The sequence below is a fragment of the Pteropus medius genome, unplaced genomic scaffold (assembly GCF_902729225.1).
Source record: "Pteropus medius unplaced genomic scaffold, Ma_sr-lr_union100, whole genome shotgun sequence".
Classification (NCBI taxonomy): Eukaryota; Metazoa; Chordata; class Mammalia; order Chiroptera; family Pteropodidae; genus Pteropus; species Pteropus medius.
Genome location: NW_024340849.1, coordinates 40,274,450 through 40,289,597, shown reverse-complemented (window position 1 = coordinate 40,289,597; position 15,148 = coordinate 40,274,450). Strand labels below are relative to the sequence as shown.

General features: G+C 43.3%; 2 protein-coding genes across 11 annotated transcripts in view; one reads left to right on the top strand and one right to left on the bottom strand.

The window, feature by feature from the left end:
• The window catches only part of COLEC12 (collectin subfamily member 12), a 173,671-nt gene that overhangs the window by 145,676 nt on the left and 12,847 nt on the right, over positions 1-15,148 (top strand). The window contains exons 6-8 of the mRNA XM_039844938.1: positions 9,923-10,411; positions 11,354-11,490; positions 12,735-12,844. Coding sequence (XP_039700872.1) covers positions 9,923-10,411; positions 11,354-11,490; positions 12,735-12,844 — 736 coding nt within the window. The remainder of the gene's footprint in view (positions 1-9,922; positions 10,412-11,353; positions 11,491-12,734; positions 12,845-15,148) is intronic.
• Positions 11,508-15,148, bottom strand: part of LOC120587867 (uncharacterized) — a 62,467-nt gene continuing 58,826 nt past the window's right edge. For 5 of the 10 annotated variants that reach the window (XM_039844946.1, XM_039844953.1, XM_039844950.1 and 2 more), the window contains 3 exons: positions 14,131-14,305; positions 13,659-13,842; positions 11,508-11,776 (listed from right to left, as the gene is read on the bottom strand). In XM_039844946.1, the coding sequence (XP_039700880.1) occupies positions 11,669-11,776; positions 13,659-13,842; positions 14,131-14,305 (467 nt within the window). In that variant the 3' untranslated portion in view covers positions 11,508-11,668. Of the gene's footprint in view, positions 11,777-13,658; positions 13,843-14,130; positions 14,306-14,670; positions 14,802-15,148 lie in introns of those variants that run through there. The other 5 variants (XM_039844948.1, XM_039844947.1, XM_039844959.1 and 2 more) reach the window with 3 other exon arrangements.

Here is a 15,148-nt window from a genome sequence, read left to right as displayed (position 1 = left end):
GAAAGAACAAGAAAAAAGCCACAGTGCCTTTTGTAATCTAGCCTCAGAAGTCATATGCCATCACTCCTACATTATTCTGTTTCTAGAAATGAGTGACTAAGCCCAACCTACACTCAAGGGGGTGGGGAATTAAGCTCCATGTCTTGAAAAGATGTATAACTAAGAATTTGTGGACACTGTTTAAAGGCCCTTCATTCAATATTTGGTGAATGAAAGATGGGTTAATTTGGATTTCCTCAGTGCCTAGATATTTAGATGCCATTGTCAATTGGGCTCCTTTGGAAGCAAGATTTATTCTTTTAGGTTATGGAGTTACCACTAAGAGATTTCTATTTTCAAGTGTCATGAGCATGAATGGTTGGCCAACCCAAGAAAGATTTGAGAAGAGATTATTAAAAGGATAATTAGTCAGCTTTCAGGGAAGCAGCAATCATCAGAATGAGTTTTCTAAGAAGAAGGCAGGTGAATCTAACATTTCCTCACATTAAAAGTTATTAGATTGTTTAAATTAGTAGAATGAAAAATAACGTGTCTGGATTTCACCAAGGCTTTTGACAGTGACAGCCTTAACAAGATAGAGAAATAGATATATGGGTTTTTTGGTGGTATTAGTTTTCTGTGCTGCATAGCAAATTACTGCAAACTCAATAGCTTGTAACACTCATTTATTATCTCAGTTTCTGTGGGTTAGGCGTCTGGGCATGGCCTAGGTGGGTCCTTTGCTTAGGGTCTCACCAGGCTACAGTCTCATAGAGGGGCTATGGTTACATCAGAGGCTTGAATGAGGAAAATATCCATTTCTCTATCTCCTTGGGACTGTAAGACTGAGGTTCCCATTTTCTTTGTAGCTGTCAGCCGGAAACCGCTCTTAGCATCTAGAGGCCACCCACAGTCCCTTGCCATCTCAAAACACTGAAGCTTCTTCAAAGACAGCAACAGAGTCTGTCTCCCTCCAGTCTGATAAGACAGAGTCTTATATAACATAACCTAGTCAAGGGAGTAACATCCCATAACCTTTTCTTTATTCTATTGGTTAGAAGCAAATCACAGGTTCCACGCTCAAGGGGAAGGGATTATACAAGGGTATGAGTCATTGGGGATCGACCTGGGGTGTGTCTGCCACACAGGTTGAATGACTGAGTATAAATAGTGGTAGTTAATGAGCCCCCTGTGAGCCTGGAGGCAGGTCTGAGTGGTAGATGGCAGGGCCCTGGTCAACAGCTTTGTCAATGACTAGCATGAGGATATGAATGACCTGTGTGACATGAAACTATATACTAATGTATGATGTAATCATAATTCAAAATGATCTAGAGAGGCTGAAACAGTGAAACAATGCCAACAAAATGAAATAGATAGGGAATATATGTATAAAGTCCCGTTTGTGAATGAAAAAGACCAAACACAAATGTTAATGGTGGGCATGGCTTAGAGGAAGTATGCATAAAAAGCATGGAGGTTTTAGTTGACAGTGAGCAACTAAATGTGTCTACCAAGGAAGCTAATGTGATCTTTGACTATATTAATAAAAATGTAATACCCAGAACGAGGGAGGTGAAATTTCAGTATGGCAAGACAACTCCAGAAACCATGTGCTGTGAGGAAGGATTGAATGACTTGAGAACTTAGAGGAGAGACTGCTTAGTGGAGAACAAGGCAACTGTCTACAACTCTTTAAAAGGCTATCATGGCAGTGAATACACAATGCACACACACACACACACACACACACACACACACACATACATACATACATACCACACATACATACATGCATGCCTTACTGCTAAATTATATACCTGAAACTTACTGGATTTCATTAACCAATGTCACCATAATAAAAAAAATAAATTTAAAAAAAGGCTATCATGTGGAAGAGATTTTAAATAACATCTGAGGAGCTTCAGAGGATAAAACAAAAACTATATATTCATTAAATATAAATTTTAATTTTGTATGATCTTACAAAAATTGGTGTTGCCTGAAAATATAATGGCTTCCCTGAACAGTAGGGGTGCCCAAACTCTAGAGGGGCTGGACAGCTCCAAGTCAGAGATATCAGTACAAGTCATACTCTGAATAAGGGATGGGCTTTCAAATGATGAAAAAGTCCTACCCTGTTCGATCTTTTTCCTATTTTTTCTCAGCCTAAATTCAGAATGAGGGCAGATCTGCAACCTCATAAAATAAGTTTCCTAAATGTCTCTTGGAATAATAATACCTTAGATAATCCTATCATGATATTTAGGAGAGTTTCTAGCTATGAATTTCATAGTTTTATTATCCTATTGGTTTAATTGTTAATGTCTCTTATAAAAGGAAACTTTTGACATATTTAGTTTACATACAGCATAGCTTATCAACTAAAGATGTGTATGAAAAGCTCATGGTTGAAGATTCAGATCCTGGCTTTAAATTAGTTAACGTTTTCATTGTTCTGATTATTTTTATCAACTAACATGGAGTATGAGTACTGAATGCTTTTCACAAACCATCCCAGTGGATCCTGACCACTGCTCTATAAGGCAAGTACTTATAAAACCATCACCAGTTTATAGATGAGGAAACTAAGGCTTAGAGAGGTTCAAGGAACTTGCTGAAACTTAAGAAATGATAGGTAGCTAAACAGGATCTGAGCCCGGACTGTGATGCCAAAGCCCATGCTGCTGACCCCGTTGATACTCCCTGGAAGTGCAAACCCCTCCTCCTTGCTCCCAGCTGCCCCTGCGGATGTCTGTGAGGTAGGGAGTTGGGATTTCATTCTAAGTGTGAGGAAGAGGTTTTAAGTAAGGTGATATGACCTGATTCATATTTTTAAAAGGATGTTGAGGGGCTGGGGAGAAAGTACATTATAGTGCAGTGAGTATGGAGGCAGGGGTCCAGTGAGAAGCTATGGACCAATTGTGGGTGACTTAGAATGGGATGGTAGAAGTGGAGAGGAAAGAAGTAAGTCTCATTCAGGCAGAGTCTTGGAGGCAGACTCAAGGGCAGCCTGCCCTTTCCCAGACAACAGGGCCCAGCTGTGGAAGGCTCTGACCAGCCTCCTCTGGCCATGTCCTGCCGAGCAAAGGAATCCACAGGCTCAAAGGAATGTGAGTACTGAGAGCCCATGACAACCCATTCTTGACCCTATTTGGTGCCCAGGACCCTAGAATTTCCTATCCAGTGTCCCAAGCCCAAAGGAACAGCCAAGAGGCACTTGTGTGTTGTAGAGGTGGAGGTGAGGTGGACAGAAACTGAATATAGGGTCAAGGGCTGGTTTGTATGGCTGGACAAGGCTGGATTGGCTGTAGGGACTGAGAGAAAGAGAGAACAGGCTGCCTCCGGAGGTGGATGGTGGTACAGACCAGGGAGGTGCAAAAAAAAGGAGGCCCATTCAAGCACATTAAGTGGGAGATGTCTATTAGAATGAGGTTTCTGACTAAATGTTCTGAAATGCCTCAGAGCTTGGTTTCCGAATATTCTCTTTTTCACATATGCTTTCCCATATTACATTTATTCTTGGTCTTATCATTACCTGCACTTTCTGTGAGTTGACCTGAGTACTTCTCAAGCCAACCAAGCTACCTGCTTTCAACTCAAGCTGTTCAACTTCCTCCAGAACAGAAATGCCAAAGAGACTGGAGAAGGAACTGTTTCTGAATGCAAGAGTTTCCTTCCACACTTCATCTCGAGGGCCTTTCCTTTTTCTCTCTAAGCAGATCTTGTCCCTGGGGATGAGGAAAGAATGGGATCAAGCAGGATGGAGCAGGATTGGATTAACATTGGCTTATGTTGGGTTTGCCTCTGCAAGATTCAGAATACTCTGATACTTTCTGGAAATTCTTGGTGACTTGCACTTATAGAACCCTAATGCTCACAGTACAGTTCAGGCATATGAGATGTTTGCCTTGTTAAGAAGTGAAAGCTGAAGCTGACCAATCACACTGAAGCAAATGATGTGAAAATAAATATTAAATCATGTATTATATCCCAACAACAATTATCTCTACATCTGTAAATCAGAAACCTTGTTAAAAAAAAAAAAAAAGCCTTACCTTTTTTTGTTCCAAATAATGTAAAGACTTTTATACTGATTATGTACACAGAGGACTTCATCCCTCATGCACACTCTTAGGTGGGAAGTTCACCTCACGTTTTGAGCTATTCCTCTGCAAGGTATGCAGAGTGTAAGTTGCATCCTCCAAATGCAGTCATTCTGAGAGAGGCATGAGATTTGGTGGGTGAGAACAGGGGAGCTCTGGAATTGGATAGACTTGGATCTGGGTACCAAGTTCCTCCTCCTCTCTGTGCCTCTATCCCCATCTGCACCTACCTGTTAGAGTTATGAGGAATTAATAAGATAATGTACATAAAGCACTTAGTACAGTGCCTGGTAGGGAGTTAGGTAATATTCATACCCGAATTCAGTTCCTATCAAGATTTCCCTTTTGCTCTAGCTCCAGCCAGTACATCACAGTGGAAAACAACAGTTTCATGTGTACAAGAAATAAAATTGTACTGACAGGGTTAAGACTGATTTGGGTCCCAGAGTACTTCCGCTGGCTTTCTGGTGCCCATCCTTGAAAAGGAATCTATCTCAGGTGCTGCCAACAGGTAGCTTTCAATCATTTTTTCATCTACGCTTACTGAGTGTCTGCAGTATACCAGTCACAGTGCTGAGCTTTCATTGTTACATCTCTTTAAGGTGGGAATTACCAGCACTCTCCATTGCAGGAGAAGGAACTGAGGCACAGAGACCCTGAGTAACTTATCCAAGGTCAAGCAGCTAGTAAATGGCAGACAGTGCTAAACTCAAGTCTGTCTAGATCCCAAACCCATGCAAATGGCACCCTACTGCCCTGTCGTGGCTCACGAGAAGAGATGTCACATTCAGGAAGGTTGAAATGTGAGAGAGTTTATGTTCAGGACAGCAATTGGTTAAGGCATCAGTAAGGGATTGCCATTTGAGCTGGACCTTGAGAGATGCAAAGGAAGGATGAAAAGACAGGTAATAAAGCAGGACGGGGACAAAGCAAAGTGGATCAGCCAGGAAGCCTCAGTTTTTCTCATTGTTGGCCTCACCCACTCTTGATACATGTCCTCAAACAAGACTGCTTGTGTGGGGATCCTAGAGAGCAGGCATTCTCAAGGCATGGAAGCAGACTCTGGCCAGTTGGTGAGAAACAGTGGTTTAAGTATACCTTACTCTTATGATAAAGAGCTTCCATGGCTTTCTAGAAGCCTATCTTAAACATGAGGTTGAGAATCAAATTATTCTTCGACAGGATTTCCCTATAATATCTATTAAATGTACCTTTAATTTGTACCTTCCTTTTCTCCTTAGTAAAGCAGAATGATGTTTTCATATTGTAGGTGTTTAATAAATGTTTGATTAATTATATTAAAAGTAGATTTTTAAATGAGAAGAAAAAATATATCAGATTATATTACTATTTTTCTCTGTTCTTCCAACCTTACAACTCATGGTTCTAAAATCAAATCTCCAAAATTTTGAATGACAGTAAGAGTTAAAGTGGTTTCTCTACTTTCCGTTAAGCACCAGCAGTTTTGTTGGAAAACAAATTGGAAACTTATCTCAGGTGTAGGACATGGGGCTGGGCCCTTCTCAAGGCCTGCAGTTTGGTTGCCAAAGCAGAAACAGCACAGTTATTTAAAGTCTTCCGTCCTCTTTGAACTGCTTGTTTAGAGGAATCGGGTGTTCAAGGCTCCCAGCTCTGGAGTCTGGGGAACACGAGGAGGTTTTGCTGGTAGTACATACATAGGCTGCTTGGAGTTCATATTTGGGCATTTCTGGAGCTTATGATTGCTTTACCAGCAACACGGATATCCTAGCTTTTCAGATCCCGAGCCAGGGAGCCACCCACTTGGCCGTGAAAGCAAATTTCAAATGCACTTCTGTATGGGACATCACATATGCCTCCACATGTAGCATAACCATTCTCTGAACTCTGGACTCAAGTTGTTACTGCACAAGTTCATATATATTCCCATCATTTATCTCAGTGTTTTCAATTTTAAGACACTAAGGGTGGCTTTCATTTTATTTCATTTTATTTTTACTTCAACAGCCACCCAATAAAAGAGTCAAGTAAGACCTAAAAGCCTGTAATTATCCAGATGCTAATAAAGCGATACTAGCATCCTAGGTCCTAGATGAAAGATATACCCCTAGCATTGATAATCTACTTTTTATGGAGATCCACTGCTGACTTTAACTGGTTTTAACTCTTTTTCTCGGTAATTTTGAAAAGAAATAAATATCAAATTTTTAAGTTTTAATGAGCAAAGTATTGTCTTAGTGAGTAAAGTATATAAATGATTGAATTCCCTTATGTATGGAACCCTAGAGTACATTTTCACATATAGCCCAGCATCTGAAGGCAGAGTGCGGGCTTCTTGCCTTAGCTGTGATGCTTTTTCCCAAGGCTGGGGCAGCTGTGGATGAAGACATCAATAACCATGTGAATGCCAGGAGTTTATCCACAGCCATAAATATTAAACTTTATTTTAGATAACCTATTTGTGATAACCTATAGTGCTTCATATGAACATTTCAGTTTGTATGCTGAACCAGCTGAGAAATGCATCACAAGAACGATTTTAGACCTTTAGACCTTGCATCTTCTCCCAGTATCTTGTCCCTTCTCCGAGATCTGGCAATGAACATCTGCTGGTATTTTGTGCTGACTGGGATCCATGTTTTATGCTGTTCTTAAACCAAGCTACAGCTTCTATGTGGAGCAAAGGGAGACATTCAAGAAGCACTTAACGTTCAGAGGGAAATAGCTGAACACCATAAACTACCCTTCCCCAGAAACAAAGATTAATGAAAATCTGTCACACCAGGTGAGGGAGGAAAGAAGTAAGTCTCATTCTTCTTAGTTTCAAGTCTTTAGAATTTGTCAGAAACCATAGGAAGGTGTTCTGGAAGAAATACAGCTCTCTGCCACATCTGTCTGTCAAATCAGGGAGACAAGCCCCTGAACAGTCTCTATTTCACAGGCATAGGTAAACTCATTTCCCACAACTTACAAGTACAACACCAATCCCAGATGTGAGCGATTGAGAAACACTGATTATTGGCAAGATTCATACATTAAGGATAAAAAACTTCTAAAGCACTTGAGTTTGCCCACAGACCTTTTCCATTATTTGGATTTCTTAAGACTAAATATAGAACATGAAACACAAATAGTTCAGAAGTTACTTATTTTTGTTGTTATTCCAAATAAATTAGAAGTTTTGTTTTGTTTTGGCCTATTTTCAGTATTGTTTCACTGTTGCTACATCCATTATAAGGAAACACGTGCCACCTTCCCCACTATTAATCTCTAGGACACTATTTCTCAACTACACAAAGGAACTAAGTTAGTTTTTTAAAGGAAAAAAATTTGGCACTGAAAACTCACCTTCCTAATCTTTGCTAAATAGCGTAGGCTATTTTATAAGCCTTCTCAGGTTAAACAGGATAAAACTCAGATCACTGATGAGAAGGCCACTGGGTCAATTTTCACGTGTGTGTAGAGTCAGAAAAGAAAGATCTCCCCGTGGTCATTCCATAGTGGCAGCCAGGATCAAACTGGTATGCAGATCCAGTGAAGCTGTACTTCTTAGAATAAGGTGAAGGGTACCAGATCACCGTTCCCCCAAAATTTCTCCCTTCTGGTCTCTCTTGGGGCCCAAAATATTGACATTAGCACACTAGGCCTTTTGACCTATGATGCACATTGATTTGATAAATACTCACTGAATAACAACTATGCATCAGACACTGCTAGCTGCTAGACGGGGAAGTGTCCTCGAAGAACAAATAAGAACTAAAAGATTAGAGAAGAAGGAAGAACTTCCATCTGTAGTGACCTGAGGGGATGACATGGTGGCAAACAGGGATTTTCCAGATAAATATAGGCAGAGGAAAGTCTGAGAAAAGAGATTTGTGAAAGTCCATGGGAGGATGGAATAAATAATGAGACCAGGTCATGAAAGCCTTAATATCAGATGATAAATTAAGGGCTGAATATTCTGGAGCAAGTGGAGATCAGAGTTGTGTATAAGGAAGACAAATGTGGGGAAAATGCAGAATGGAACGAATGAACAGGAATTAGAGGTAAGAAGAGCAGTTGAGAGGTTACCATAAAAATCTACCAGAAGACAGGAGGGATGGAGGGCGGGAGAACACCCAGCTAGGGTCGTGACAAGTAACAGAAAGGAAGAGACGGTTGTGATGATATGGTGGGATAAAGAATGATAGAAGGAGGTCTTAAACAGCAAAGAGACCATACAGTCATTTTAGACATGCCAAGCTGGAGGTGCTGGCAGAACACCCCAAAGAAAATGGACCATCTGACTGTCAGATAGAAATAAGAACCCAGAGCCCAGCATAGCTGATAACAAGGTGGAGCCAAAAGGAGAAGCCAATGAGTCAGGTTCAAGGAGAGGGTGCTTCATCCTGAAGTCTCCTAAAGTCTCCCACTTCTGAAACAAAAAAAACCCTAGAAGGAACTCATTGAAGCTAGTGCTAGCCATTAGCATAAACTCCTACAGCTCTGCAGAGGGTCTAGGCAGTAACTCCTTGAGTGACATAGCCTTAAAGAAAGAAAGCTGAGTCCAAGCCTAGATACCTGCTAAGGGAAAGCAGGATGAGTGGGTGGACCAGGGCGTATGGATAGCATGAGGATACAGTGATGTCCTAGGGCACATCAGGGTCTAGGGTGGATACAGTCAGAGCCTAGGGTGGGAGTGAGGCAGAGAAATCTCCCTACAGAGGTGGGAAGAGCTGCTCCACAGTTCTGTTCCCAGCCCAGCTGGTTGGGGGATGGACCTGTATGTCCTCAAATGTGCTATGGGAATATGTCATAGACAAAGATCAGGTACCTTGAAAGCACCTTGAAAACTGTCGCTCACTATACAGATCCTAGTTGTGGTTTATTTGTGTAATGTGCCCCGTAAGCCCTGAGAACTTAAAGAAAACAGGCAGTCCTATGTTCTGTGAGCTGCTTTGTAGGAACAGAAGGGATGAGCAGGTACTTTCCTCCCTACCCCTGTCTTTTTTAAGGAGAACTGTTTTTTCCTTCCCTTAGTGGAAAATGGTGTCTTTTTTTCCTCCCCTGCCAATCTGATTGTCCACCTATTTTTCCCTCTAGCCCACTTTCCCTATTTGCATTATTAGACCAACTAGAAAAAAACAAAACTGATCCTCCCAGCCCTAGGCCGGAGAGCACTTTTGCACAAAGACCTTCTGTACTTCTGAGCTGGTCCACAATGAGCAAGACCCAGCCTGAAGGATAGCAGTGTCCCCACAGTGCTGGTGGAGGGGACAGGAGCACCAGATGGGGTGTGACAGAGAAGAAGAGGCCTCTCTGGTGTGGCGAGGGAACAAGGACAATGCCTCTCAACACTTGATAGCATTTGTGTTGTTGTTGTTGTTGTTTTGTCTAATTCAATTCTTTATCCCATAACACCTTACACAGTGCTTGTGATATAACAGGTCTTTAATAACTATTCGTCAAATCAGTGAAAAAGAAAGAGGAAATAAGTAGGAGGGAATCCTGAACCTAACCTGCAGTTTTCTGCTAGTGACAGATGATCCCAGTTGACTAAGAGAACCCAATTTAATGGTGTGAGTCACCAGTACCAACATGAAGTTGTCCTTTCCCCTGAAATATCAGTGGACACTAGAAAGTTGTGTGCCATGAAGACCTATTCAAAGTGCTTAGAGTAAGAAGGGTGAGCTTAGTAAAGAAACCTTTTGTTAAAAAGAAAAATACCATCAAACACTAGTGTGGTAAACAGTAAGCACTCCATGTATGTATTTTGTATGTCTAGATTTTTTTTAAATTGGAGATTTTATAAGATGAATTCTTCACTATCACAATGGATTTCATCTTTATGCCATTTATATATTTTTTTTATGTTTTAGGTCCTCCTGGCCCTAGGGGTCCGAAAGGTGACAGAGGACAGCAGGGCCCCCCTGGTCCCACTGGCAACAAGGGACAGAAAGGAGAGAAGGGGGAGCCTGGTCCACCTGGCCCTGCTGGTGAGAGGGGTCCAATAGGGCCAGTCGGTCCCCCTGGAGAGCGTGGCAGCAAAGGCTCCAAAGGCTCACAGGGCCCCAAAGGCTCCCGTGGGTCCCCGGGGAAACCTGGCCCTCAGGGACCCAATGGGGACCCAGGCCCACCAGGCCCACCAGGCAAGGATGGACTCCCCGGCCCCCAGGGCCCTCCTGGCTTCCAGGGACTGCAAGGCACTGTTGGGGAGCCCGGGGTGCCTGGACCACGGGGGCTGCCAGGCTTGCCTGGGGTACCAGGCATGCCAGGCCCCAAGGGTCCCCCTGGTCCCCCAGGCCCATCGGGAGCAGCAGTACCCCTGGCCCTGCAGAATGAGCCAACCACAGCACCAGAGGCCAATGGTAAGTCTGATCTCTCCCTCCCTTGCATCAGGGGACAGGGGAGGTGTATGTGCTGATGGTCCAGCCCCCAGTGTACAGCCCCAGGCTCCTCCCATACCCATTATATTTGGCAGTAAAGACATCATGTGGGGGCAGGTACAAGGCCCCTCTTGCTCTCAGGCCATGTCACTCAGGCACGTTTCTCTAAACATGGTCAGGTTCTCTAGCACTTGTTTATTTAGCTGAGTCAGGCCCTCGGGGACAAATGTGTCCGCAGACATTTCCTTCAAGAAAGTCCAAAGCTAGCCACCCCCGACCTGTCTTGCCCTCACTTTATGCCCTTACTGAGGTTAGGCCTCCCTCAGTTAACATGCAGGTGGAACTTTGTTCCTGAAGGTCAGATTTCATTTCTTTTCTGAGAAGGTATTATGGTGATTTCCAGTCCTTTTATAATTAAACCTTTGGTAAAACCAAAGGTTTGCAACCAAGCCTATTTCTCTCTTTGACCCGGTTCTATTTGATTTCCTTCAGTACTATTCGGGTCATTTTTGCTGTTCTGTGAGCCCAATATGGTTGTGGGTTTCCCCATCTAGTCCGTAGGTTCCATGTGATTCCAGACTGATGTTGCACATCTGTGCGCTGCCTTTGGTTGTCGTTTCTGTTATCTCTGTCATTGTAAAGACTAATCCAGACACAGGAACAAAGACCCAGTGCAGCTATTTTCCAGATTATGTAGTTTTCACTACTATGTACTCTGCAGTCCACGTCCTGGTACTGGTCTTTGCCCCCAGCATGTCCGTGAACGTCAGTCGTGGGCTCTGCACACGGGTACTGGGGCCGCTCCTGGCCTGCAAGGGAAGCAGGGCCATAGCTGTGGCCTCTTAAAAACAGCTGAGGAAAAGCATAGTGCTTTTCGTGTTTTGTTTTATTTTTGATCAATATTATAAACCTTTGCATTCCTAGGCTGCCCGCCTCACTGGAAGAACTTCACAGACAAATGCTACTATTTTTCGGTTAAGAAAGAAATTTTTGAGGATGCAAAACTTTTCTGTGAAGACAAGTCTTCACATCTCGTTTTCATAAACACGAGAGAAGAACAGGTATGTCTGCAGCATACTTAGAGTTGGGGAAAACTATAATTTAAGGATAGTTTACATCTGGAAATTGCATGCTTACTGGGGAGTCAAAGACATCAAGAATTCATGGTCACATAAACACAGAAAGCTACATTATGGAGATTTGGGCTTTATACAGAGACAAGCATTCCTGGCATGGGAATTATGTCCTCTTGCTTCCACTTGGAAGATATTCCCTGGAGAGGTGTGGCTCCTCCCAGTGGCTGTCAAGAGAGCAGTAACTTGGAAGCTGCAGGCTGGCACCAGGCACCTGCAGAGAGAAGTAAAGAGGCATGAGTGGAGTGCCTCTGCAGGGGTGGAGTGGGAGATCAGACATGTGGCCTCAGCAGAGTCAGGAAGAGCAGAGGCGGCCATGGGGACAGCCCGTACACAATAACAATGGTGACCACTCACTAGGCACTTCCTGTGTGCCAGGCACCTTATGAGGCATTTTCTCCATTAAACCTCACAACAACCCTAGAACCAATGGGTATTATTATCCCTGTTTTACTAATTAAGAAAACTGAGGCCCTGGAAAGTTTTAATGATTTATTCACGGGACAGCAAGTAAATGCAGAGCTGAGGCTGAAAGTGAAGTCCATCTAGCAACAATGCCAGTGCTCTTTATTTGGTGCCACACTGTTCCAGTGGCCTCCTTCCTTCTCCCTAAGTATCTCCAGCAAACACAATCCTAAAAACAGATGCTTCCCACAGTAACTGACTGGGAGTGAGCGTACAATCAGGTAGGTACCTGCACTTTAGAATACACAGAGCTGTGTCCAACCCAGCTCAGCCACTTATCATCTTTATTACATAGGTTGTTGTAAGGCTTAAGGACGCTACATGTAACACACTGGCCATGGCACCTGGTCCAGAGGAAGAGCTCAGTTATGCCATGGCTGTTACTATCATTAGAACATGGGGAGGACAGGCGATAGGAGGGGATGGAGCCTAGTGGAGTTCATTGAGTGGTCTGGGTAATTTCAAGGAGGTAGAGCATCATTGAAATATCACTTGTAAGTTTGTAAGAGGAAAAAATGTCAAAGCCCCCAAAACAGTACAAAAGAAAACAAGTACATAAAAAAAGAACACAGCAATAGCAGTGTCCATGTTCTGACAAATATCCTCTTTTAATTGTCCTGTTTTTGTAAATGCGGGGGGCAGTGGGGAAGCCCACCAGACATCTGTTCCAAGAAATAATAATGCACCGTCTGTGGTTTATTTTCCAGCAATGGATAAAAAAGCAGATGGTAGGGAGAGATAGCCACTGGATTGGCCTGACGGACTTGGAGCATGAAAGCGAATGGAAGTGGCTGGATGGGACATCTCCAGAGTATAAGTTAGTACTCAGAAACCTCCAGACTCTTGCTGTTCTGTTTTTCACCTCTTGCCTGACTCCCTACAGTTTCTTCCTTAACGACCTTATGTCCTAGACACGCCTCACACTGAGGTTCCTGGTACCAGTTGTATATTTCTATGTAGGGAAATTGTGGTTTGGACTCTACATGCTATGGAGTTTTTCTTTTTTCTTTTCATAGAGTAAATTTTTTTTTTTTCATTTCTGTGAAAAACAAAACAAAACATCAGGCTCATAAAACCACACAGTATGATACTTGTGGCCGCAACGTTCTCTTTAAATGCTACTATGCAGAAGAAGGAAGCCCAGACGACCTCAGGCATGTTCAGATTTCACCCCGGCCATATGTCTGACAAGGGCCGGGGAGCTCCCTTCAGGATAACGCCATCCATGCCCCTGACCCAGTTGGGCTAGAGCATGATTATGAACCACGAGTTTATGACTCTCCTATACACGGGAAGTTCAAGTGCAACACGACAGAGGCCTTTGTGGGATAACCATCTCCTAAAAGTTTGAGGATTCCCATGTGCCGTCTGATGTGACCTGAGTTCTCTAAAGGCAGCAACAAAGAATAGAAGCACGTCACAGACCCTCTCAGAGCTCCTAGGGGCACAGAAGTCTCCGTGGGCCTCCTTCTACCCCGGGTGTCCACCATCCCTAATCTTACCCTAGGCTCTGAAGACGACTAAATTGTACTAATGTAAATTTCATTTCTTCTAATTCCTGCTTTGCCTTGAATGAGTGTGAAAATATGCAACAAACTGTATCAAATGGAGCAGAATTTATAAAAACCCACCTCTGAATCCTTTCCTTTGCTGGAGACAGAGAAGGCAGGCCCTGCAGAAGTGCCAGTAGGTATGAGGGCATCTTGGCCTCGGGACCACGTCCCAAGCATGGAGGAGACCATAGCATACATGGCACCAGGAGAGGAGAAGGCAAGTGTTTCAAGTTTCAGATGGGTCATGGCATTGAGGCCGGACCTGTAGCAGTCAAGGAGCAGGAGTGGGTCAAAGGCGGTAGAGGGAGGGGCCAGACAGAATTTAAATGTTTCTCTGTGTGTATATACAGGCATATCAGTTGACAAACAGGCTTCTCTATACTTTTAAATCCTCCAAGTGAAAAGCATGATTAGAGGATATAGAAGGACCAAAATAAGGTCATTTAAAAAAACAAAAAAAAAAAGACCAAAAGCCAAGGTAGAACATTTGAAGATTTTAGGTCTGCTGAAGTTGAGCCTCAGATTGGCCCTAGGGCAAATGAAGATCTGCCTGCTGGCCTGACAGATATCCTGTCTACTCCCTCTGCACCTGTCCTTTGGGAGAAGAAGCAACACCACACGCTGGCCCTCGTGTCCCTTGGGAATTCGGCTGTCAGCCAGAGGAGAGTGCCCACCACAGCAGAGGTATGCTTCAGGAGACTCAACACAGTTGTGAGAGTTGGCATCTAAAACTGGAGCAGTGGAGGACTGGAGGTAAGGATGGGAGGCAGAGATGATTAAAGGATAAGATAAACCTGTGACTTCGACAGTCAAGAGTGCCAAAATCTTTTTCTTAAGGGAGTCAGGTGGAGAACTAAAAAAGTCTCCTCCACTTTTCTCACAGCCATAAATGCAAAAAAGGTCTGGGTCAGACTCACTAAGAAATTCAATCTTAAGCCTTCCTCCAAGAAAAAAATGGATTGGTCCATATGGAACGGATTGAGGAAAAACATTACTATCTATGCCAGCTCTCCCAAGGTGGAACTTTTCTCCTTTTCCCCGGATGCAGCAAGAATTATATGATTTGGAAGAAGAGCACCAGCGTTGGTACCTGGGTCCTGAGAAGGATTACATCACCAGACACCTTCTGGGGACTCTGTCCCCAGCCACAGCCACCCTGAAGCCTCCTTCGAGCTTTGGCTTCTGCCTCCCAGCTGCAGTACAGATTGTGCTTCTCATTTTCTACCCAAAGGAATACATACACATGTAAAAACCCCCAGGATCAAATTTTAAAAGAAGAATAAATTAGGCAGACATATTCGAGGCCTCAATAACTGAAGGCTAATTTAACTTGACATAGAATAATAAACATTGCACAAACTAGAAAGAGAGCCAGTGCAGCAAGGGGAGAGAGCATATGCCCTGGAGTTGATGGTCTGGGTTCCAGGCCTTGACCCAGCACTCAACAGCTGCATGACCGTGTGTGGGTTATTCAACCATGTGAAATCTCTGTGTCCTCATCTAGAAATGAATATTACAAAAGGACCTGTGTCAATATTGTGGATATTAAATGAAATTTTGTGTGTGTA